Source organism: Drosophila kikkawai, chromosome 2L (assembly GCF_030179895.1).
Source record: "Drosophila kikkawai strain 14028-0561.14 chromosome 2L, DkikHiC1v2, whole genome shotgun sequence".
NCBI classification, from domain to species: Eukaryota; Metazoa; Arthropoda; class Insecta; order Diptera; family Drosophilidae; genus Drosophila; species Drosophila kikkawai.
In genome coordinates, this window is record NC_091728.1 from 10,796,708 (window position 1) to 10,821,672 (window position 24,965).

At 43.9% G+C, this 24,965-nt stretch overlaps 3 protein-coding genes and 2 long non-coding RNA genes across 9 annotated transcripts; all 5 read left to right on the top strand.

The window, feature by feature from the left end:
• Nucleotides 1-2,360: 2,360 nt before the first annotated feature.
• LOC108082869 (uncharacterized) lies at nucleotides 2,361-8,043 on the top strand. 2 transcript variants are annotated; one of them, XM_017178447.3, is made up of 3 exons: nucleotides 2,361-2,508; nucleotides 2,573-4,433; nucleotides 4,495-8,043. In XM_017178447.3, exons 2-3 carry the CDS (start codon nucleotides 2,595-2,597, stop codon nucleotides 7,903-7,905), a joined length of 5,250 nt encoding a protein of 1,749 aa, XP_017033936.1. In that variant the 5' UTR covers nucleotides 2,361-2,508; nucleotides 2,573-2,594; the 3' UTR covers nucleotides 7,906-8,043. The 2 variants fall into 2 exon arrangements, with proteins under 2 accessions (XP_017033936.1, XP_017033937.1); XM_017178448.3 differs by having other exon boundaries at nucleotides 2,366-2,508; nucleotides 2,594-4,433.
• Nucleotides 8,044-8,598: 555 nt separating this feature from the next.
• LOC121502427 (uncharacterized) lies at nucleotides 8,599-9,362 on the top strand. 3 transcript variants are annotated; one of them, XR_011445859.1, is made up of 3 exons: nucleotides 8,726-9,063; nucleotides 9,119-9,218; nucleotides 9,272-9,362. It is a non-coding gene; the product is annotated as an uncharacterized lncRNA (long non-coding RNA). The 3 variants fall into 3 exon arrangements; XR_011445858.1 differs by having other exon boundaries at nucleotides 8,736-9,063; nucleotides 9,119-9,214; XR_005990988.2 differs by having other exon boundaries at nucleotides 8,599-9,063; nucleotides 9,119-9,362.
• Nucleotides 9,363-10,555: 1,193 nt separating this feature from the next.
• Nucleotides 10,556-11,260, top strand: LOC108082735 (uncharacterized). 2 transcript variants are annotated; one of them, XR_001771000.2, is made up of 3 exons: nucleotides 10,655-10,927; nucleotides 10,979-11,089; nucleotides 11,148-11,260. It is a non-coding gene; the product is annotated as an uncharacterized lncRNA (long non-coding RNA). The 2 variants fall into 2 exon arrangements; XR_001770999.3 differs by having other exon boundaries at nucleotides 10,556-10,927; nucleotides 10,979-11,260.
• Nucleotides 11,261-19,332: 8,072 nt separating this feature from the next.
• LOC108082734 (uncharacterized) lies at nucleotides 19,333-20,149 on the top strand. Its single transcript, XM_017178240.3, has one exon. The coding sequence runs from the start codon at nucleotides 19,404-19,406 to the stop codon at nucleotides 20,034-20,036; it is 633 nt and encodes a 210-aa protein (XP_017033729.1). The 5' UTR covers nucleotides 19,333-19,403; the 3' UTR covers nucleotides 20,037-20,149.
• Nucleotides 20,150-22,421: 2,272 nt separating this feature from the next.
• Nucleotides 22,422-24,554, top strand: Muc26B (Mucin 26B). The gene is made up of 2 exons (XM_070286843.1): nucleotides 22,422-22,437; nucleotides 22,502-24,554. Exons 1-2 carry the CDS (start codon nucleotides 22,422-22,424, stop codon nucleotides 24,499-24,501), a joined length of 2,016 nt encoding a protein of 671 aa, XP_070142944.1. The 3' UTR covers nucleotides 24,502-24,554.
• Nucleotides 24,555-24,965: the final 411 nt, after the last annotated feature.

Consider the following 24,965-nt stretch of genomic DNA (forward strand, 5'->3'; position numbering starts at 1 on the left):
TAATGACAACAATAACAACAAAGTCATGCTAACAAATTGCATTTTAAAATGCAACCCAAGCGATTTCCTAACAAAACGATGGAGTACAGTTGCCGCAGCATATCGAAGGAGGCAGAGCATCAGCAGCGAACCCAGCTGACTGGGAGCCAACCGAAAGAGATGGGTGGGTGGCAGGAGAACGCGGGAGCAGCTGTAGGTCCAGGCCCGGTGAACGATTTAATTACAAAATAAAGTAATTTTTTATTGAATAACCGTCAAAGTTGATGGAAAATCGATTCGACAACTGACCATCCACATTCGAATGCACTGACAAAAAAAAAAAAAATTAAAGCAAATTTAAATATCAATTTGATTTGTTTTTTGATAAAATAAAAACTATACTACTGCTTCTTAATTTATAGAAATAAAATTATATTGTTTTTGCTGTCTTTGCCATTTTACAAAAACCAAATAGTTAGCATTTTCCAATATATTCTAATGGCAAAACCAATGCAGGGCCACTGTGGAGAGGGAGAACTTAGGATCTGCGATACGAAGTCACAGCGAATTATGTTCTTTTTAAATTTGAAAATATATTGAAAATAATAGTGGCAAAATATTCTTAAAACTTTGATTTTTTTCTGTGTAGTGGTCTGTCTTAATGGCTTAAAAACTAATCGATTTTCAGTTTCGGTTTGGTGGCAAATGGCGTGAAAAATGCACATCAGCCTTTTGATTAATCCACTACCTCAACGTTAATTTTAATTTTCGATTGGCATAATTTTATGTGTGCTATTTTAAGGATATATAGTCGAGGGACATTAAATTACACCCTCTATCGCTGGGTAACTATTATTTCTTTTACCGCTCTGTGCTTTTTCTGTGCTTTATTTTTAAATTACAGTTGCCTGTTTCTATTAGCCTATGGTATTTGCAATTGCATCATCGATTTAATTACAAATTAATTGCTTTATCATTGGCAACCGATTGGCCGTCATTCAGAACAGACACTGCGATGGCATGGCCTCAATGTGCCATGCCACAAGCCCACACCAAGCCAGCTACCGCCGGCTCTGATTTCCATGGACACCACCCCCCATTTGACTAAAGCCCTTGGTCAAGTCATCAAGCGAATCGTTGGCAGCTGCCGTTTATTTTTACGTTTCGCGTTGGGGCTGCATTACTTTGTAATTATTGCGCAAATGGTTTGTTTGCATATTGATTACAGCTGCAAAAAGCCAAGCACTGGTCACTCCTTCCACCCTGATTCAGCCCCATATCCGGGCTGGCCAGTAGCCACAGAGCATGGCGAAGGCTTGTAGCAGTCAGGCACTGGCCACATGGTCACAGTGGGCGTTCACCAATCCCCGTCAACTATCGTAAAAATTAAGTATAGTACTGCTTGGTTCTCTGAATTGGTAAAGGACATTCGATAAATACCATTAAATCTTTAGTTTTGAGGTATTTTAAGGTAGAACGAGATGAACTTCTTATGTTTTTTTAATGTTTCTTATTCAAGTGACTGCTTGGTTTTTATGTGCTGTGGTTATTGTTAAGTAAATTTATATGTCTGTCTACTCTCTACTTTTGGTGGCCTGACACTCGTTGTCTTTTGTAATTTTGTATTATATTTTCATGCAACCGCTCACATTCACGCAGGACAAAGCAACCGATGAAATCATGGCAGCCACGTCCATTTGGCGCTTCATTTCATGAAACTTTCACACCAGTTCTCACTATGGGCAAAACGTAATTTAGTCTTTGTTTAATTTTAGTCCAAGGTTTGCAGAACAGAAAAGGAAACATTAGTACTTAAATAAAGCAGCAGTCTCTAAAAACAGTATTATTTTATTTTTATTTTTTTGGTAATTTATTATTATTATTTAGATAATTTACACATTCACTTATAGCCCCAGCTATATTTATCATACAAACTATTTGTATAAAATAAATAATAGTTGATAAAATTGTACATTTTCCACAGTGCTGTGCAATCCTCCTATTGAGCCCTTTTTATGTCCTCGGGGAATAGAACCTCACAGGCTCCTTTGTCATCGCTGCTGCTGCAGTCGGTGTGGCTACTGGCCAATGCAATTGGCGGTGCAAATTCCATTATACGTAAATTTGCCACTGCTCAGACCAGGCAATTTCCCCTGATTTAATTTTAGTAGCAAAGCAACCACAATGAGATGGCCGGCAATATGAGTGGCGAGTAGTGGTTCCGAGAGTAAATCAATCTGGCTTGCAAGAACGGATATCCAACTAAAGAGCTATGATTCTTTAGAAGTAAAAAAGAGAAGTGAAAAGTAAACTTACTAAAACACATTCTTGTATCCTTTTCTACTTGATTTTATTTTCAGATTGCTCTCGACATGATCTCTTAACTTAGGAACCATGGCATTAGGATTCACCCTGTAAGTCCAATGGAAAAACAGCCTGAGAACAAGCCTGTGACCTGCCTATGATAAACTTGCCTCTTGTGTACCGGTGTATTATATTTGGTAATGCAATTTGAAGAAACAGCTACAGGTGACTATCAAGATATCGGTTTTATCAGTTCCATTACATTATTTTCCCTATTTTAAAACATAAGATATCCTAATATAAATCTCAGAATGTCGAGCTTCTCGAAAAACTCCAAAAAAGGGTCGGTCGGCAGGAAAGGGAAATCAGCGGTAAAGACCGCTGAGGTTAAAAGTGAAACTAGCGGAAGTTTTATATATGGCATGAAACCCAAGGCCGACGACTCAGGGAAGCGGGTTTGCCCACAGCGAAAGCAGTCGGGCAGGAAGGCAAAGGAGGAGAGAACCATTGAGAAGTTCCGGAACATCGACTTCTTCGGCAAACGCGACTCGAACAACATACTGACGGTCCAGAACCTTGAGTTTCCGGATGCCAATATCGCTCGCACTGAGCTGAGCAAGCGCGACGAGTGCGGTAAGAGTGTGATCCGAGACAGGGGCCGAGACTTTGGCAGCTCAAGCAACTCCCACTTCAGAGACGGTGTTGAGACCGTTAAGATCAAAGCGACCAGCTGCACCGGGTCCGTAACAACGCACAAGTCGCAGGCCGAAAATTCCGAGCGCCACAGCTTCAAACGGATGGTAGTAAATGCGCCGGGCTCAGAGGAGCTGGTTGACTCGGTTCATCAGCCCTCCACCCATCCGCCCAACTTCCAGGGCGACGAATGGAATCGCCCGTGCTCGGCCAGCTTTGTGGCGGGAGCTCAGCGGCGTCGCTTGGGTCGCTGCCCGACGGATTACGAGGAGTTGGCCAAGCTGACTGCGGCGCGCCAAAAGTTCTTCCTCACGCAGGACCCACGCAAGTCCTACTGCCTGATCAATCCAGTGGCTCTGCGCCACAAGCCGCTGACGAAGGAGGAGGAGTTTAGCCTGATCAGCAAGCTGGTAAAGCATGGCGACAATCTCTGCGCCAGCACTGGCTCGGAGACCTCTGACACGCACATCTGCGAGGTGATTGACCTGCAGAACCCGCTGGGCCTGGACTTTCACGGCATGGATTACAAGACAACCTTCGAGCAGGACGAGATTGAGCAGCAGAATACCCTGACCTTCTGGCGCGTTCAACGGTACATGGCGCGTCGCAAGGTGAAGAAGAATACGAAGGTGACTGTGGAGAAAGAGCTGAAGGAGGAGCGCCTGGCCGTGCCGCAGCGCTTCAACACTACGATCAAGGATATGCCCGTGGAGGAGCCGACGTGGCCTCGACCTAATCGGCTCGTACACTTGTACCGCAGTCCGGATAAGCCGGCCAACAAGCGCAAGATCGAGGAGGAGGGCAAGCGACGGGCGGCACGCTACAAGGATATCTACCTGCGAAAGAAGCAACGCGAGGAGGAGCAGCTAGAGGAGCGCCGCAAGCAGGAAGTGGCCATCAAAGAAATCGAGGGCCGAACCGTGGCCGAGAAGGACCTTCGCGACGACGTCGCCGTCATCGACGACGCGATTGAGCGTAGCTTTCGGAAGCATGTGGAGCTCAAGCCCATCATCCGGAAGAGGAAGGTCTTCCCCAAGACGCTGACGGAGACGGAGCGCCTGAAGTCAATCATGCACCGAGAAGACTGTGTGCGCCGGGACAAGGCCAAGGTCACCCAGCAATTTTACCTAGAGCGCACCGGGAAACTGAAGTACATGCCGGACGCGGAGCAGAAGCTGCGCTGCGATGAAAGCATCGAGGGCAGTGTGGGCTCCACGCCTAGCGAGCAGAGCAGCGATGACGAGGACTACCTGCAGGTAGGCAAAATCGGAGACAAGTTCCAGCTGCGTGGCTTCCATTTCAAACACGGCGACGGTCTCCGCGGGAAGCTGCATCGCCACCAAATCATGCAAGGACAGCGCACGGTGAAGGGCTGCCTGACGCGGGATGAGTGGCTGAATCAGTTGGTGCCGCACAAGGAGCCCATTAAGCTGGACGTCGAACGCGGGATCATTAAGGTGAGTAATCCAAACTCTAGTTTCTATCGTAAAGATTAAATTTTATGTAAATTTGGTAAAGGTTCTTGATCCTGACGATCCCAACTTGGACCTCTTCCCTCCCGAGCCGCTGCTCATGAAACGGCGCGAACGCCAGAGTGCCGTGCGGGAGTTTATCGACCAGCGTTTGGGTCTCCATTACCACCGCCGGCTGCGCAAGAACCTCAAGCTCGTCAAGCCGAAGCCGGCCTACAACGTGCGCAAGTTTAATCTCATCCGGTATGTGTTTCCCGAGAAGGTTATTGTGCCCGATGATCGAGTGCCAGTGGAGGAGATGGAGGTGCTCGACTCCACCAAAGTGAAGACCACGCAGGAGTACCTTAACCTCAAGCAGCAGTTGGCCAAGTCCAAGCTGCATAAGAAAAAGCTAGCCCGCATGCAATTGCTTGGCCTGCCCTGCATCGAGAAGGAGCAGTTGCGGGTGGCTGATCCTTGTCTTCAGGAGGAGGAGGACCTAGACATGGATTGGGTGCCCGTTCCTGAACCCCCCTACGACGATGGCCAGGGCCAGGCTGAAGGCGAGCCTAATGAGCGCCTAGAGGCCGGCTGTGACCGTGCTCCAACAAGACTTCACGGGTTCACTCGATCTCCGACCATTCAGCGACCCACTCCTGCCCCCAAGATATACTCTCGTGGACGATTCCGTGCAGGTGGTGCTAACCAGCCTGCCCGCTACCGGGGTAACATGCCGGCACCCGAAGAACGTGAGAAAACCCTGACGACACACCCGCGCCGAATGCGCGACTACGCTGCCGAGCGCATTCCATCGGCCATATTCAACGAGGTCCTAAAGACGTCCACAGTGCCACTGCTAGAGCAGCCGGAACCGGAGAAGGTCCGCTTCGCTAATGTGCGCTCCAAGAAGCGTCCGTATACGGATATATTAGAGGCGCGTCACCACCACGATCACTGGTCCCCGACCCAGGTGAAGAACGTACATGTGCAGTACCAGCCAAAGACGGTGATTCCGGAAATCACCAAGTTGGCCAAGAAGCCACCGCGAATGGTGGCCAAGTTCGAGAGGGCAAACCCGCCCAGCAGCAAGTATGTAGACAAGGACCTGACCATGCCCAGCTACGACTTTAATCAGATGATAGCCGACCATTTGGCCGTCACCCGCACCGACAACAAGGAGGCTGCCGGCGAAGTGGTCCAGAACCTCTGTCATCCCTACGACTTTGTCTTTCACTCTCGGGACCCAGAGGAACTGGCGAAGCTGGACTTTCCCGGACGAAAGCAGTACCTAGAGCTGTTGCGAGAAACCCGCGAGGCCATTTACGAGACAAAGGACATCGAGCCAGGCGAGGAGCGGCTGTTAGTGGACCGGCGCGCTGTCGTCGCCGATCTAGAGGAGGATCTTAAAAGCATCGAGAACTGCCTCAGCTCCTTGAGTAGCTCGACTTGCACGGATCTGTCAAACGACAGCGGCAGCTACATGGTGATCGGGGATAAGACCAAGTTGCCCCTGGACTACATCCGAAAGCCGTTGGTACCCTTCGAGGAGATGCGACGCGGCCGCTTTCATGCCGCGGTGATTGACGTGAATGCAGAGGACGCGAATCCCTTCCGTATGCTGCCCTTTTCGGGCCAGCACAAGGAGCAGGCCGATATGTTGGGACCCAAGGATACGTTTTTTACCTTCAGCACGCGGCTGCGAAACAGCCTTCGCATGCGTCTCGAGGTGCCAGTGCCGGACGTGCGCAACACTCTCCTGGGACCCGGGGCTCGCAAGTACTACGGGGCTGTGATCACGGACCTGGACGAGAACTACATCGAGGAACTGAAGAGTCGCGCAACCATCAAACCGTTCAAGTTTAAGACTAGCATTCAGCTCCTGAAGGACGCCATGCGGCTGAAGTACGAGTCCTTGCTGATTCAGGGCCAAATGGTGCGCACCAAGATCTACGACCGGATGAATGAACGTCACTGGGTGGACATGAAGAACACGAAGAGTCTATACGAGGCCCTGTTCGCCAAGTGGCAGAAGAAGGAGTACAACGCGGCCATGACGATGGTCTACCAGGTGAAGTCGTATTACGAGACCACGGACAAGCTGAAGCAGGAGTATCGCGAACTGGAGCGGGAGCTAATGATGCTCAACATGGACATTGTGTTCATCGAGGGCCACTGGATCCGGTGCATTATGCTGCAGAATTTCCATTACCTGATGGGGGACCAGGACTGGCGTGCGGAGCACGACTGGATACATTTGATACCGAAAACCAAGCGACACACCAGCGATGTTGAAGGCTCCGAGGAGCAGGAGCCGGAAGCGCCTGAAGAAGCGGATGAGGAGCACATGGAGCTTGAGCCGTACGATATATCCATTGCGAAGCGATCTATTGTTAATATTCGTGTGCGGGACAAGGACGATGCCTGGGCCATTCGCGCCTTCTACTATGACGTATACATGCAGAAGACCCACCCGATTCTGCAGGTGTTCCCCGATGCAGACGCTTTCCTGCAAGGCCTAGAAAACCTGAAGAACAAGACTTTCATGCTGCTGCTGGAGATGCATTTCACGCTCTCCATTCACACCGAGCTACAGGGTCGTCTGGAGACCTTTGTCGATTGGTGCACCAATGACCTAAAGGAGAAGCAGGAGTATGTCGCTCGCAAGTCGGCCAAGAAGTTCTTTATGGAGGACCGGGCCATGGATATGGAAAACAGGGTTCATGAGTATCTGGGAAAGCCTATTGAGAATACCATTGCGGACGAAGACTTTAACAAGCATCGTGCCGTGCTGGCCGAGGTGTGGCGTCGCGTGGTTCCGGACTCAGTGCGGGGCACAAGTGACGTCTTGCCCAACACCACCGACATGGTGGCTGCCATTAGCGACGTGGTCATGGATATTCTGTCCAAGTTCGAGCACCTGGACATTGATAAGATCCGGTCCTTGGAAGCCACGTTGCGCAAGGAGCGACGCTACCGCGAGAAGATTTCGGCCCAGGCCTACCAGGTGGAGCGTCGCATTGATATGGAGATGAAAAAGGTACGCAAGAACCTCGAGCCGCCCTACAAGAAGCCAAAGCGCGAGGGCCGTCTGCCGAGGCTTTACCTCAAGAAGAGGGTCGTTCCGGAGGAGAAGGAAGTGATTGTGATCTCCGAGCACACGAAGAACTTTGTGCGAGCCTTCAGGGAGGACGGATACACCGGCGACCAAATCACCACGTCCCTACTGACTGCAGATAACATGCAGGAACAGATCGTGCCCTTCTACTTTGACCACTTCCTCAAGATCAATGGCTACACGCCTAATTATAACTTCAGAACCAATGTGGATACGCGCGACGGTAACGAGTTCAATCGCCTTAAGGTGCGAGAGGTCGTACCTGATGTCCTGCTCAGGTTGGAGATGTTGGAGATGTCACAAAAGAAGATCATGGAGGAGAATATCCAGCGCAATCCAAAGATGTACGAGAATGTCATATAGGTGCCACTACGAAACCCCCCAACATAATTAATAACACAAAATACTATTCCAGTTGACGAGCTTTCCTGTTTACTAAATTTTTGGTGGTAATAAATACTATAAATAAAATGTATTTAAGCCTTATTTTTAAAGTGTAAATATTAGTTATTTCTTTTCTTTTTTACTCTATAAAAGTTTGTTTTTAGATTTTCCAACTTTCTGTTCCCTTTTATTCTTTATGAAATCTGACGAACTTTGCCCGAGAGGCTTTCACTTTAGGCGCAGCTGACGCTTTTCCTTTTTGCTCTAAACTTACTCCGCTCCAACTGCCTCTCCTGGCTGAGCCTGGCTGCATCGTTTGCCTGGAATGTTGTCCTCCTAGCGGCGTTCTGCTTGTTTACCTTGACAACAGCTGCAGCGGTAATTTTCATTTTCTGCCTGATGTCCTACTTCATTGCCACCTGAATGGCACTCCCTCTCTTCATCTTTCTTTAACATAAAACTAGCTTTTCTGTTTTATTTGCACATAAATCACAAAAGTTTTTTCTATTTTCCATCCCTCTTGTCTAGTATGGATGGGCGGACAATGTAGATGTACATCGCTTAGAAACTGTGATTCGTGCCACTGACAGATGTCCTTGGCAGAGGCATATTCTTACATTTCTTTAATTTGGTTATTTTGCATGTACTAAAAATACTTGGGAAAACCGCATTAATTTCAGGGAAACCGGTTCATACTAACAAGTGTTCCTAATACAATCATTTGGGCTCAGTTTCACCGTTTCATAGATATTTTAATAAGCAAACAAGCAGTCTGTGGTTTTCTATTCGGCCCCAAATTCAACTTGCCTCTAAACGCTGCCAGGAATATTCAGTTGAATTCCAAATTCCAGAGCGAGCACAGCTCCTGGCTCAGTACAAAATTGATTAAAAGTGTATATTTTATAAAAATTTATATTTTTGGTTAGGTTTAAGCATAAAGTGAAAAAGATCTCTGAGGAAAATATGCAGTGGGAGCTGAGGAGCACCCGTTACAAAACCAAAACATTTTTCTTATAAATATATATTTTATAAGATGAGGTTTCAAAGACTCGGCACATACCACCGAAACGTTGGAGCTCACAAAATGTATTAAGAAACAATGACACACGGATCAATTAAGGCGGAAGATGCAGGCGGGTAAGACCGATTATCCCTATTCTAAGAATACCCTTAACTGGATATATCTATTTAGCGTCCCCCTCCAAACTAATTTGCGGCAAGGATGTTAAAAATCGGTAGAGGAACAAAGCACGATGAACAAAGTGGCAGTAGCACAAAAACAACTTTCGCAAGCATGATAAAAAACGTGTTCTATGATTTATTAATAATAACTTTTCCGTTTTAGATGATACTTAAGGATGAGAAAACGGAAATAGAACAAGTAAAATAATAGTATTTCAACTTTATTATAATAAAAATACACTTACACTTAAAAAGCGTTTATTTCTAATTATTATTTCTTAATTTTTGGAAATTTCCATATGTTTTTCCTTCAACCAGAAATGTCTCTGAGCTGAACTAGTCTCTTTTAAGTGATGACTTCTGGTTATGGCTGACAGATGTCGTTTTCTCTTAGGTTTAAAAATGGGCACATAAATTGTAATTTTTTTTATTTTTCCTGTATTAAAATTCTTCGGAAAACCGCATTGTAATTCTATGATTTTGAATGCTTTTGAAATGAATTTCACACAAAGGCAAATCACAGACACTTTTTCCAGCCACATTTTTCGACCTTCAGTAGTCCGTACCCCGAATCCATTAGCAGCTAATGAAGCATTAAAAAGTGACAAGAAAATAAAGGCAGAGGGGAGTATTCTTAACGCCATATTTCCAAGGAGCTCAAAAAGCACAGCGTGGAGTGGAACAGAAAAATAAAGTAGAGCCGGAATAAAGGAAAAGCTGAGTGAGGGAAGTGAAAAATGCGTCAGGCTGGAGCGATGGATGACTGGATGAGTGCTTCTCGGGAACTGCGGCGGAGCGGAGAAAGGCGCGCTGAAATATAAAGGAATCACGAATTAAATACCTTTTAGCAATTAATCTGCTTAGCTAATGGACGTTTTCTGTGTAGATCCAACGACATCTGCTGGCGCGGAGCATTGGGGGGAGGGTTTACATTAGGCTTACGGGCTGGCTGACCAGTCAATGGAGTGCCCATCTATCCAATGCCCGTCTAATTCATTCAATAAAGCGCCGCGCCGGCCATTGATTCCAACTGAATCCAGGATAAACACCATCCAACGGATGGCCTGTGTCTGTTCGGCTGACTGGCCGAGCTCTCACCACTTGTAGGTTTGCCTTTTGACCATTGAACTGCCATGGAGTTTCATTTATCTAGTGCCTCTTTTTTAATTGACGACGCCAGTTGATTTTTAATTTCACTTCAGATTCTATCACATTTGATTTGATTTTATTGAGACCACTCTACGTAATTAAGCTATATAAGTCAAAGTTCAGGGCTCACTTAAGAAACGCAGTCCGAGCAGAGACATACTGTTTTATAGCACTTTGAACATTTTCCGGCTTTCTTGAATATTGAAAAGGTGGGGGGAGGGCCAGCGTGAAATATTGTTTGCATGTGGAGATTGGCGTTACGCCTCTAAATCATTAGGTGTTCTTTGGTCAGCTCATTATAGGTTACGGGTATTCACTTTTTATTTAAAACAAGCAAACAAGTAGTCTGTGGTTTTATATTCGACCCCAAAAACGACTTGACTCTGTACGCTGCCTAGAATATTCAGTTGAATTCCAAATTCTAGAGCGAGAACACCTCCCAGCTCAGTACCAAAAGATTACATATAGTTTTATATAAATTTATCTTTCGGCTAGGATTAAGCATAAAGTTCAAAAGACCCAGCGAGCAAGATGGGTAGTGGTACCTGAGGAGCACCTATCACTAAACAAGGAGGTTCAAGGTTCAGAAAGTTCATAAGAAGGTTAAGGTTAACACAGTTCAACATCCAAAAACCATGCAACACGGAACAATTAAGGCGGAAGATGAAGGGTATGACCAATTATCCCTATTCCTAAAATATCACTAACTCTATCTCTTAAGCGTTTCCAAAGGGTTTTTGGGGGTTTGGTCTAGAGGATTCAATGATCGGTACAGGAAAGAACAAATAACACAGACGAATGAAGGCATTAGGCAGTAACACCTTACACCAGTGTAAGCAAGATGGAGGCCTTACGTGAGGACTGGTTAATATTATAATTTACCATTTTAGCGGGACACAAATCTCTGGAGAATATCAAGAATACACGGACGCAACGGACATTTAATCAAAAAATAATATAACAACTTTATTATAATAAAAATACACTTGTAGACAAATATAAATGAGTTTTTTGATTTTTCATTAATGCAAAAGGTCTTGCCAACACCGCTTGGTTGTAAGAAGTTCTGAAGCAAATAACCAAATGTTCTGATTATTTCTATATATCTCGGACAATGTTCTTGGTGTAAGAACATTTTCAGAAAAACTATCTTTCCTTACTTTACTCGAAAAAAAGCTCACGAATTCCAAAGTTTTTCCTCTGGATGTAATCAATTTCAGTCCTTTTACTTTTTCCCTATCGCTTTACCATTACATGTATGTATTTTTGCCTGACGTGTGTTCATTTGTAACATTTGCAGGGCTCCTGCTGTTTTATTTATGTGGCAGGTTATCATATATTTTATGCCATTATATATTGAACATATACTTATGTTGCATAACATCCGGGTCAGAGCCAGGCCTGGAGTGGAGTGGCAGACTCCGGCTCGGGTATGGTCGCATAATGATAAATCATGCCTCGGCCTCATACTCGTGGCGGCTGTCATAAACAAGAACATTTGATTGAAATGATGCTTTGGGTGCCGGCGAGGGGACTTTCGGGAGGGGCTGTTCACCTGACACATTCTTCCGCCGGAGACTCCCTCCGGTTGACTCTTTTCTGCCTCGTCCATTAAAGTTTCTCCACTTGCCAGTCAAATGATTCAGATAAGTGAAATTAACTTTTTGCCATTTCAATTATTTTCATTTCGCCCTTTGTTAAATAATGGTTTGGCGTACTCGCATGCCTGGGCTTATTATATTTTATTAAGCCTGTCTGTCAATCAGCAGGCTGCCACGCCCACTCCACCGATGTCTCTTGAAAAATGCAGTTATGAAATGGCTGTGCCGTTGAATTATCGTTTGTCAGTTGATTGACATAAATAACTAAATCAATTAACTTAAACAGAAGTATTTAACTACAGTACTTTAGTCACAATGTCGTAATACTATTACTCCCGGAAAAATAAAGAGGATTCAGCTTTTTGATTGTTTTATTGTTTTGTTTATTGTAAATTGGTCAGTATTAATAATAATATAAAAGAGGTTTAGAAATGAAAAATGCAAATGGAACTAATTCTTAGAAAATTTTTCGTCTGTAACTGATCACTTCCTTTCCTCAACTATCTTTATAGCTTTTGTATTAAAAAGTTTATATATATTAAAGCAAATATCAAAGTACTATTAGATGAATATTTTTATACACACTCTCATTTTTGGTAAGTGTACTCAAACTAGCTAGGCATTCATTCATTTCGTTTCATTTTTGCTCAAATACTTTATTAAAGTGAAAATGAAATAAAATATAATATTTGGCTCTTGATATATGTATATTCAGAAATCCCCACAGCGATTTTTATGATGCAACAGGATTGGGATCGGAGGTGAGTTACTGTAACATTCAGCCTGTGACTGACTGCCCACACATACAGTGCGTTTGTTATTAAATAAATTGACTGACACACACGCTCGCACACAGAGCCACAATTGTCCAGTCAGTCACATCTGAGTCGAGTCGAGATCTGGCGCTGGATGTGCTCCTGGCCCTGGCTATTTCGTCATGTCATGAAAATTGTATGGAAATTTAATTGAAAACATAAGCCAAGGATAACAGGCCAAAAAGGACAGGCAATCACATACCCGCTCGCTCGCCCACTGAGCAAAATGGCGGCCAGGACGAGCTTAACAACTATGGCCGCCAGCTGTCTCATCTCCGGCGCACCGCCACTCCCCTCGGCCCTGCTCATTGTTGCCTGGCGTGCACAGGAAGTGTACGAAATGATATAAATAAATAAACAAACTACAAGATAAAGCTATTTGCAATTTGATTGTCAATTTCCATGAGCGCTAGGAGGGCCGAGGACCGCTCGGCTGGGGGAAAAGTTGAGTCGGGATTGCCAGGATGTTTCCGCCGCAAAAACCAAACTTTTTCCCTGTGAGTTTCGGTTCATCTGTCAGTGGTTGAAGTCACATACTCATTGATGCAGTCAATCAAATTTCATAAGTGATTTTTGTTCTGCCAAGGAAACTTCGTTGCCATTCTGTTCATTTTCATTTACATTTTTCGGTTGATTGCCTCGACTGCCCCTCCCAGTGCCGTCCATTTCGATTTAGCATCCGAATTACCTTCAAGTCAAAGTTTAATTGAATTTGATTATTATGTTTTTATTTATATTTTCCCCATTACTTTCGCACAATTAAAGCCTGGCTCAAATTCATGAAAGAGTTTTGGATTCACCCACCCACTGCAGTCACTGCCATTTACAGTACACCCCACCAGGCTCTCATCCAAATGATCCACTTCAAAAGCCAGCTGCCTCGTCGACCCATCGGTAGCCGCTGGAAAAAAGTCAAAACCTAATTAAAAACCGCTTAATGCTGCAAGAACTCACTGGGCATGTGCTAATTTCATAATCCAAATAAAGTTTCAATTAATTTGGCCAGCGAAAAATGATGTTTTTTAACCCCCTATTATTTTACACAACAGAAAGGCACTTTACGAAAGCCTTTAAGTCTAAATTTAAATCTATTTGCAATTTATTTAACCAAACGCGATGAGCTTGTATTTAAGCTATGCAATTAATTTTTGGAAAATAAGCTAAATGTACATAAATAGAGAAATCAGAAAACACCTAAGAGCAAAATTGCATTAAAATTATTTTTGATAGTTAAAAATTAGAGAGTGATTTATGGTATTATATATAACTTAATTACAAATTGTCAAATTGTGTAATTCCCTTTAAAAAAATATCTTTTCAGACCTCTTGGTCTGTCTGGGCCTTCAAACAGAAATGGCTCTGAACTGGACTCATCTCGTCTAAGTGATAGCGACTTTTGGTTATGGCTGACAGTTGCCGTTTGCCATTTGCCCGTCTGCTGCGCTTTGCCTTTGCAGCTCTGCAGGCCAACTTAATAAATGGCTGACATTTGAGGCATCCGTCTCGCCCCCTTGGCGCTGCAGTCCTGCGTTTTTCCAGCTTTTGTTTCGTAATATAGCGTTACATTCTGCGGGCACTGCTCCCACACACACTGGTCCGCGCGAGCGTTTACAAATAATTCCACTGGTTTCCGGTCCCCCGGCGCACTGTGGCGGCTGTCAGCAGCCAAAAAGTATGCTCATATATTAAAAAGGATTCCCTTAGTCTCGAGAGTGACTGCCGCCCGGCTGCCCCCAACTGTTTAATAACCAAAACCCAACGCAAATACGGGGAGAATTTGTTGCGCTCCCGGGCGAGAGAATTACGGTGGACCCACATTTCTTTTATTTATCGGTTTGGCGCGACGCGGTTTGGACTATGCATCGCAGTTATATAAAAAATCGCACATCCGCACAAGCACTCACATCATACAAATGTATATTTATGTATATCCCTCACTCAGATCCGTTTAGCTCGGTCGCATTTCCGTTGCAACTTTCTGTCCTTCGATTTTTCGCGTCCTCTCGTGAAACATTTTCGCTCTGGGGAAACTGGCAAAGCTGGTGGGAGAGTGGCTGCTCTTTGGACTTACGAAATATGCTCGAGTGGTTTATAATTTTTGCTGCCAAACATTTTTTGCCGGTCTGCGATGTCGGTGCCGTGGGGGTTAATGCCATGCCACATGAGTTCAGGCCCGGATGCGTTTCGGGTTCGGAATAGCCATTGAAACGAGTTGACAATTGGCGGGTCGTAAGGACCATCATTTGTCTGTATGCCCGGCTTGGGATTTATATTTGTAGACATCGGTGATGGTGGAGTATCATTTATGGAGGTATTTAAATTTCCAAGTGCCTTTTAATGAAGCGTAACGGGGGGTTTTTCTCAAGTGTAGAATGATAATGGTGATATATTGTTAGTTTTGAAAAGCTTGGTGGATGGAATCGTATCATTTATATATTTTAAATATTTTTTTATGGTATTTCTCTGTTGACTATTGTTTAGTAATTACCGTAATTTAGTTTTAAATATTTTTAATTGGTCTTTATTTCTCAAAAACCCATAATTTTAATTCCTCAACATGTCGCATAACAAAGCTCCTTATTACGATAGCTATAAAAGAGTTCAGCTGATTGGTTTTCATTTAAAAATCAAGGACAAATTCGAAATCACATACAAAAACCTCGAGCATGCCTGATTGTCTAATATGCCAAAGTACAGTACTCAATTTTCTTCAGCAACGAAATCAGCAAACCATTCCCCAAATTATATTTATACAAAAATAATAATGTCAAGCGAGTCGTTGCTCTTCACTAACCAACCACCGGCCGTCACAGCCAGGAGTATTCAGGACGTAGCATCGTAAAAATACAAACATTAAAAGTCCATTACCGTTGCATACTTTTCAGTAGAAACGCGATACTTGCCCCAGCCCTCGTCCTGGTGCCTTTCAACTGTACTCCCTCTCTCTCCGCCCTGGCTCGAATTTGAATACATACATTTATTTGACAATTTCAGTTTATTTTTGTGAGTGCCCGAGCAGACCTAACACAACTCACGAACGAATTTGTTGAAATGTTACGTATACGTGTGTCCCAATGTACGCAGTGTATTTTTCATCGTTTTGGAGATGTGCTTATGGTTAACGCTTTTATTTGCAACATGAAAACATTTTAGGAATTTTAAAAATATATTGTGTTGAGTTGTGAGGGAATCCAAAACTTTGTTCTCGCCAAAAAAAGGCTAGCAAAGTAAGGGAAAATGTTTCATCTGTACTCAATTAATTTTGTTGTCTAACTGTTAATAAACTAAAAGCTGAGGTTTAACTTCATGTTAAATAACAATAATACTTCTGAGTGGCAGAAAGTTTTAATTTTACCTTACAGTTTTTTCTATAATTAATAAAATTGCAATTTAATTTAATTGCAAGTTACAAATGAAGTTTGTAGATGAACTGAGTTCGTTTGTCATTTTCGATTGTTCTCTGAATTCTATAATGAACTTTTTCGAAACGAAATGATTAAACCGATGCAAAGAGACCCTTTAAGAAGTTAGGAAAGAGTCCGCCCTCACATGAATTTTGAAAATAACACTCTGTTTAACCCCTTACTCAGAGTGAACCCTTAACACAAAACTGTGTCAAATATGCACGCCTGCCATTTTTGGCATGAAACCCCTTTCGTTGGGATTTAATATCCCCTTCAAATTAGTTTGCATTTTAAATTTTCACCTGCCTAAAAACGTAACAAAAGCCAGGGAAACGGTGAGGCAATTTGCGTTTGCGACCTCAGCGCTGATTATGACGACGACCAGGGCACATTAATGCTGATGAGATGTTGCCGCTAAGTAGCATTCCCAGAACCCATTTCATTCTCACACCCACTCCCACTCCAATCCCGGCTCCTATTTCCATTCCCAGGTGCCAGGTAAGCCAAGAGCCGCCGCTAGGAGGAAATGGGGCACCGGTGACCCCCCAGCGAAACAAAAAGAATCTTAGCGGTTGCCAGGGCAGCGCCAAATTCTCTCAGCTGACTCCCTCTGACTCTCTCTTGACTTTCCAATTAAATATGCACATTCTCATTAAAAGTTTGCGCCATTAATAAACGCCAACAGGGATGTTATTTAATACGGTTAAAAAGCACGACACACGTGTGGAGTGGGCGCCGGTAGCATCATCTCCGCGCCCGCTCGCGTGGCAGGAATCCGAGGCGGTGTGGGGTTCGCCTCGCACACTGCATTAAATTAAACATGCAGACGTGTTTCGGCTTGGTGCTGGAAGCTGAAAGCTGGAAGCTGAAAGCTGAAAGCTTGGAGCTTGGTCCTGCCCACCGCCCACCTGCCCGTTCTCTTTCGGATGGAACAAAGCTCATAAAATTTGCAAATGTAAATAATTTTCTTAACGAAATTTCCACGTTTCTGCTGTCTGGCTGTCTGCAGGACCTTTAGGTCCTTGTGTCCTGGACCACATTAAAGCTCGTCAGTGCCTGGCTGCAAATTTGTCAACTGACAGGGCACATAGAACAAGACACGACACATATGGCCAGTGCCCTCCCCGCCCGGCATAAATAATAAATAATTGAAAATGTCTCACGGGAATGTTCGCTGCTTTGGCTTCGTGTGAACTTTGCCTGCCAACAACTTGTCCCTAATATTAGAGCAGGCCAAAACCGTGTCGTTGTGGGCGGGATGTACTCTATACACGGGCTGGGTACTTCCAACCTGTGCTGCCGAAGAACCTGATTCGACTTAAGTATCGTTGGGCTGCCAGCACCCATTTTGATATGAAAATCTCGATTGTGTGCGATACCTGAGGAGCGTTTCTCTTTTGGTGTAATTTCTGATTCGATAAGATAAGGTAGGTGTTGCAGCTCACGTAAGCAATTAGCTAATATAAAAATCAGATTTCCAGTAATAAATTGCCTGGCTCTGTTTACATTAGGCCAACAAGACCTTTGCGCTCTGTAAGGGCCTCTGAAGTTCGATGTATTCTCAGTTCAACTGCGTGTTATTTGGCTCCATATATACTTAGAAGGTAGTTTCCCAAACCCTCCTGAAGTCAAGCACATTAATTGCATACAACTAGGCGCTTTGATGGCAAAATGTTGACAGCTCGCTTTCTTGGCTTAGTCTGTACTTTCGCCGTTGGCTGCCTCGGTTTCTTGGTCAATTCCAGCGGGAAATTAAAGTAAAAGTACGCTTTTTAGCCTCAGACATATCGTGTACAGTGCCACGCACTTCAGCCCCGGCCATCAAGGATTTGCTCAGATGTTGGGGGCGAAATTGCGGCTCATTATGTATTTATGTCAATTTCTGGCTCCCCACTATACCGGGTGTGTGCTGGTGTTGGTGTTGGCTGGGCCGCAATGACATGTAAAACCTTTTTGCGGAGCCTACGAGTGTGTCTTCGGGGGAGTCCCCATGGTTGGGAGCTTCCCTTGCCTACCTGGCCAACAAGCATTTAATGACTTTGGCTTGCTCTCTTTTGGGACGCATTTAGCGTGTAAATTCCACTGTACACTGTACAGTGTACATTCCCGGGGCCGTTACAATTTTTACTCCTTCAGCAATCGTAAAGGCGTATGTGCGGCGGGCCTGTGCGCATATTTCAGTTATTTTTATTTCGGTGTTACTTTTTATGCACTCGCACACAGGCACACCTCCACGTATGGACACGTTTCTTACCGGCTTTATGGGCTTGCATGTTTTTTATATTCTCAGCGATGCTGGGCGGGGTGTCTTAGGGATGCGGGGCGAATTTTGGGTTCGGATATTGCCAAGGGATTTGCTTTGTGTGCCTCCAAAATGCTGATGACTCCAAACGAGAGAGAGAGGATGATAAAAGTAAGTTTTTATATGGATTGTGCTTGCCCTGGCATAAATCATAACCTTTCCATATGCCCAATGTCGTTTGCCAAACGCAAATCAAGCGGTGATGCTTCGAACACCACAGGAGATGGAGTTTCAGCTCTTTGAAATAAACTACGGGAGGGAAGAACTTAGAGAGGTATTGAAGTGAGCCAATATCAAAATAAAAACATTATACATTTATTTATTTATTTATAAATATTATACTTAGGCGATCTAAAAATATATGTGAAATGGTAGCTTTATTTCTATTTCAATTGAAAGTTGAAATACAATTTGTATAAAATTATTCTCAACTCTGACAAGCTTAAACGGAAGTAACTATCTTCTAGCCAATTTATTTTTAAGAACTACCTCTTAAAAAATAAAAAAAATATTTAATATTCAGACTCTGCATCTTTAATTTAATGCCTTAAAATTTAAGGTGACTTCCTAATTACCGTGTGCGACGTTCCTGCCGGTGCTGCGCAGTTCCTGAGCTCTCCTGTGGCTCCTTCCCCTTCTCTGTCATATCTTGGCGATTAATTAATGTCACTGACATTTGTCATAATTTTCATAATTTTCGCCTGCCTTCCCTTTACATCCCTTCTCTGATAGACGACAACATTAGTTTCAATAATAAATTAGCCTGGCACTCAAACACGTCTGCTAATCATGCTACCTTGTCAGTCCGAGCCGTTTGGAAATACTCGGTAACTAAAGCTTTGTATCTGAAATTTGGGTAGAAATGCTTTTTCTATGACTTATTACTTATATTTTTATTTCCAGCTCATGTTATCTCAAAGATATTTTAGAAATAGTACTTTTTTAAGGAAATATTAATAAAAAACTCAGTAGGATGTTGAGATAAACTCTTATAAGTCCCACAGAACAAACAAGACTCCAAACAATGAGTCCCATCAACAGACCACAGTGCCAACAATGGATGATCAAAGCATATGCCAGGTGTGAAGATCTACAAGGAGGTAATGCACCGAAAGTATTTTCGATGTGGCACCTTTGCGATACCCCAGCTGTCTATAAGGATGTGGATTTCATAACTTCCGCTGACTGCCATAAGCTGAAGCGAGAACTGGACTGGGAACAGAGAGTCCCGGAGGTGGATTACCTGGTCATAACAGTTGGTGTCATCCTAGCCGTTGCTTCCATCTTTGTTCTCTTACTTCTTCTTCTGTGTGGATTGAAGTGGCGACACAGAACAAAAACGCATTGTGTGGGTGAGCATCCCGTACAGCAAGACGCTCCAACCGAAACACCTCTGGTAAAAAAGAAAAAGAAGCTCAACTTCACAAAGTGGATGCGCCGAAGCTGTCGCTTTTGTTGTTTGCAAAGCGAGGCGCAGGTACGAAGGCACGAGCTAAAGACCAAGAAACAGGTAGCCGTCCACAAGAAACGCAGCCAGCGGAAACTCGATGCGTGGACCAAAGCCCGGGAGCTGAATGCGCAGAGGAAAAAAGAAAAGCTAGAGCGAAGAAAACAGAAGGAATATGATCAAATGCATAAAGATATGCAAAAATATTAAACTTTTTTGTTGTCCTAAATGTTGGTTTATCAAGGTCAAAGAGTAGTTGAATACTATATACTATTAGTATCTCTTATAATATTTTTACAATCTAATAAAATTATGTTCTCGGATTTGTATATTATTTGTATTTTCGTTAAGCTATTTTCTTAGAAAACCAAAGCCAAGTAGTCAAATTTCATTCTACATAAGTTATCACGCTTTCTTGTGTATTTTAAATGAGTCACAGACAGGCAGGAAATCTGGCAACTTAATTTTAGTAACAGTACTTGTCAATTAATATAAGCCATCTTTTGAAAGTACAGGAAATTAATAAGGTGCCATCGTGTTACCAAGACTGTCGCTTGCAGACTGGTTCCACAAATGCAGGAATGTTAAAGCAGAAGCAGCATTTTTATATTGGCTTCAATGTTTTTGCCAAACAGTTTGCCGACTTCCGGTTCCGGTCGCCAAGCCAGAAAGCAAACCCAAGGTCTCCCAACTTTCCGTTGCTTTTTTTTTTGTTGGCAGAGAAATCATTAAACTGATTTATATTCCGTTTGATTTCAGCGCCGGACTAGCCTGACTCCGCTTCATTCTGCCAACTGAACTTGAGTTCAAGCTGTGTAAAAGGGTCGCAGCCCTGACTAAGCCCGAAATTCGATAATTCAAGTCAATTTCGCATCTGTCAGGGTCGTTCAAGGGTTAAGCGATTCCTTTTGCATTTTTTGTCTTTTGTTTGTTTGTCTTTTTCACCGCCAAGTCAAGTGTAAAATAATGTCGCAAAACACTTTTGCAACACATGAAACATTTTTAACATTATTAGTTTAGCTTTAACCTTTTAAATATATATGTATAGAGTTAGTTGTTTAAGTGCTTAAATTTCTTTTAATAGAAATAGTTTTCCATTAAGATTATTATACTTACTATACTCTGTGATTTTAGTGTAATTGTGGATATCGTGAAATGCCTTTTCAAGGTTAACAAGTTTGTGGCTATTGTTTGTTATAATGTTTTTCTACAGGATTCTCTTTTCATGAGCTTGGGAGGAATTAGTTCTAATTTGAAATCCATAACTATATCGCATTGTTTATGCTAACCGCAATACCTCCCTTCTTTCCCATCCCAACAAAGTAATTAGCGTAATATTTATAATAATAATAGTGGTAATATTTTATAATAATAATAGTAAATGTTGATATTAATATTTATTAATATTTGTATTAATATTAAAAATATAAGGTATATAATGTAGTTATTCAAAAGAACAATTTATAGGCAATGTCAACCCTGGAAGTTATTGACTTCTGAAATTGTATCTCTTTTTAGAAGGCTTGTAAATACATACAACGGATTCCGGCAGAAGACTGATATGATCAATTCGTGCACTAAACATGTGTCATTATCAAAATTAAATGTAGTTTCGTGAATATACATGTGTGTCTATGAGTACTACATTGATTGTTGTCGATAGTCAGCTGTTTATACCCGTCATTCGTAGAGAAAAAGGTTATAGCAGATTTAATACATTGAATGTTACAAGCAATTCCGATCCACTGATCAGACAGATATATAGGGTAAGGTGGGCAGCTATTTTTAGGAATTTACAATTTAGTTTAGAGAACACATTTTTCTGATAGTTTATAAATACTCATTAGTATTGATTGCTGAAAAAGGAATGGAATGTGGTATATTCCTATTAATACACGCAAGACGGAGATGTCAAATATGTATGTGCAAATGAAAACATGGCTCGCCTATTTGATGGTTGGCACGCTGACTATGTATTAAAGGCATTTGTGCACCTGTATTAGGCATCTAATTAATTAAACAATTGTAAATTCCTTTGATAAATTAACGTCACCGGGCCTGACCGCATACAAACACGCATGATAGAGAGAAGGGAAGAGGGAAATCGAGTACGGAGGAGTTTGCGTGAGGGGAGCCTGAGCTCCTTCCCACATCCTAGGACGAGACTGCACGAATTTTGCAAACTGCCATGTTATTTGTCTGGGACAAACCATACTGCAATCTCATGATCAATGAAAGGAAATAGGAAACGTATCTCCAAAATACCTCGTGCTTCCAGTTCCGACGTGCGTAAACAATTAAAGAAATTAAAACCTTTCGGGCAGGCACCAGTATCCAAGAGATAACGCACTCCATCAAATCAGCATCTCAGCCAAAATCAAGGTCGCCGCCAAAGGCTGAGTAAGGGCACCTTCTATACAACAGAAATACTGATAAGGCCAGTAAATGTAATAGAGTAGAGGTACATCCATATCAGCTGAGAGAGGCTTTCATATAAAAACTGGCGACACTTGCGAAACCGTCATTCGAGCCCATTGCTCCCGACAAGTCTAACGCAGCTTCCAGAAGCAACACGACGGAATAGCTGCCAACAGAATGAACAGTGCGATAGGTATGAACCCAAGGACCTCGGACCTTTCAGATCGAACGAAGACTAACCCGTTTCCTTCTTCCAGTACTTGCCTGCGTCGCCATTTTGGTGGCGAGCACCAGTGCGGCCAGTCTGCAGCCCACTGTGAAGACAATCGACAATCAGCTCTACAGGCGTTATGTGTGCGCTAACAAGCCTGATGGATTCCGAGCCCTCGTTCCGGGAAGTTGCTCCCAGTACTACGAGTGCCAGTCCGCAGTGGCCCTTGTGAACACTTGCTCCCGCTTCTTCGATGCCAAGGTCCAAGGATGTGTCAATTATAACACAGGCTGCATTGAGGTTCAGTCTGCATCCTCGATGGCAGTTGCTGGAGATTCTGCATCGCCCTGTGCCGAGGCAACGACTACTACTTGTGCTCCCGTTGTAGAGACGACGACCACTTGTACTCCAACACCAGCTGAGACTACTACCACTTGTACTCCAACACCAGCTGAGACTACAACCACTTGTACTCCAACACCAGCCGAGACTACTACCACTTGTACTCCAACACCAGCCGAGACTACTACCACTTGTACTCCAACACCAGCCGAGACTACTACCACTTGTACAACAACAACTGCTACAACAACAACGTGTACTACCACGACCGCTACAACAACAACGTGCACTACCACGACTGCTACAACAACAACGTGCACTACCACGACCGCTACAACAACAACGTGCACTACCACGACCGCTACAACAACAACGTGCACTACCACGACCGCTAAAACAACAACGTGCACTACCACGACCGCTACAACAACAACGTGCACTACCACGACCGCTACAACAACAACGTGCACTACCACGACTGCTACAACGACAACGTGCACTACCACGACCGCTACAACAACAACGTGCACTACCACGACCGCTACAACAACAACGTGCACTACCACGACCGCTACAACAACAACGTGCACTACCACGACCGCTACAACAACAACGTGCACTACCACGACCGCTACAACAACAACGTGCACTACCACGACCGCTACAACAACAACGTGCACTACCACGACCGCTACAACAACAACGTGCACTACCACGACCGCTACAACAACAACGTGCACTACCACGACCGCTACAACAACAACGTGCACTACCACGACCGCTACAACAACAACGTGCACTACCACGACCGCTACAACAACAACGTGCACTACCACGACCGCTACAACAACAACGTGCACTACCACGACCGCTACAACAACAACGTGCACTACCACGACCGCTACAACAACAACGTGCACTACCACGACCGCTACAACAACAACGTGCACTACCACGACCGCTACAACAACAACGTGCACTACCACGACCGCTACAACAACAACGTGCACTACCACGACCGCTACAACAACAACGTGCACTACCACGACCGCTACAACAACAACGTGCACTACCACGACCGCTACAACAACAACGTGCACTACCACGACCGCTACAACAACAACGTGCACTACAACAACTTCTAAAACAACAACGTGCACTACCACGACCGCTACAACAACAACCTGCACAACAACAACCTGCACTCCGATACAAGCTGAGACTACCACAACCTGTGCTCAATCTCCAGAGACTACGACCACCTGTGCTCAATCTCCGGAGACTACGACAACCTGTGCTCTATCTCCGGAGACTACGACCACCTGTGCCCAAACTCCAGAAACTACGACCACTTGTGTGGAAGTAACCACTGCCTGCAGCGGAAGCTCTGCCGCTAAGGCTCAAGCCTCCTCCATGAAGGTGCGCCCTGCTAGACCTATCCGACCTGCCAAATTAACTGTGTTCGAGGCCGGACAGGTGGCTGTCCAGCAGCCTCAGGAGCTGAGCATCGCCACCTACACTAAGTATGTGTGCCGCAATAAGCCCGACGGCTTCATGTTGGCTTCGCTGAAGAGCTGCTCCGACTACTACGTCTGCCGCTACGGAAAACCCCTGCAGGTGAGCTGCGGCGACAAGTACTTCAACGCGCTCAAGGGAATCTGCGATCTGCCCGAGAACACCCGATGCGTGCAGCCCCAGGCCTAAGGAAAGAAAAGATTCTAACTCTGATCGATTTCCCTGATAAAAACACCATGACCCCACCTTGACTTGCGTGTCCGATCGAGTCCTAAAATACTATATCTTATAAATGTCTTAATAGATGCAAAAGCTAATACAAGCTATAAAAATTGAAATATTTCAAATTCAAATTTTAAAGAGAATCAAAACGGGGTAAAAACAAGGGAAATGTGCATGAGAAGGTAAAGAGTCCTCCTAGCTCCTAGTATTCGATAATTTCGTTTATCTTTGGTGAAGTCCGTCAACTATGTTTATATTCTCGAGATGTATGTATATCCCAGCGTCCATAGATTTTCCTCTTTTCCTCTTGTGTGTGTTGGTTCATTTTCATAAACGGAATTTGGGTGATTCTTATATTCGTGACGATCGGATGTTGCAGATCATTGGCCATCTGGTTGATATGAAGATATCCTCTGCCTGTTACATTCCTA

What these genes read in the sequence shown, in the direction of transcription:
- LOC108082869 (XM_017178447.3), top strand. Translation starts at nt 2,595, where the DNA reads ATGTCGAGCTTCTCGAAAAACTCCAAAAAAGGGTCGGTCGGCAGGAAA. An exon ending in TCGAACGCGGGATCATTAAG is followed by an intron (nt 4,434 to 4,494) that starts GTGAGTAATCCA and finishes AATTTGGTAAAG; the next exon opens with GTTCTTGATCCTGACGATCC.
- LOC108082734 (XM_017178240.3), top strand. Translation starts at nt 19,404, where the DNA reads ATGAGTCCCATCAACAGACCACAGTGCCAACAATGGATGATCAAAGCA.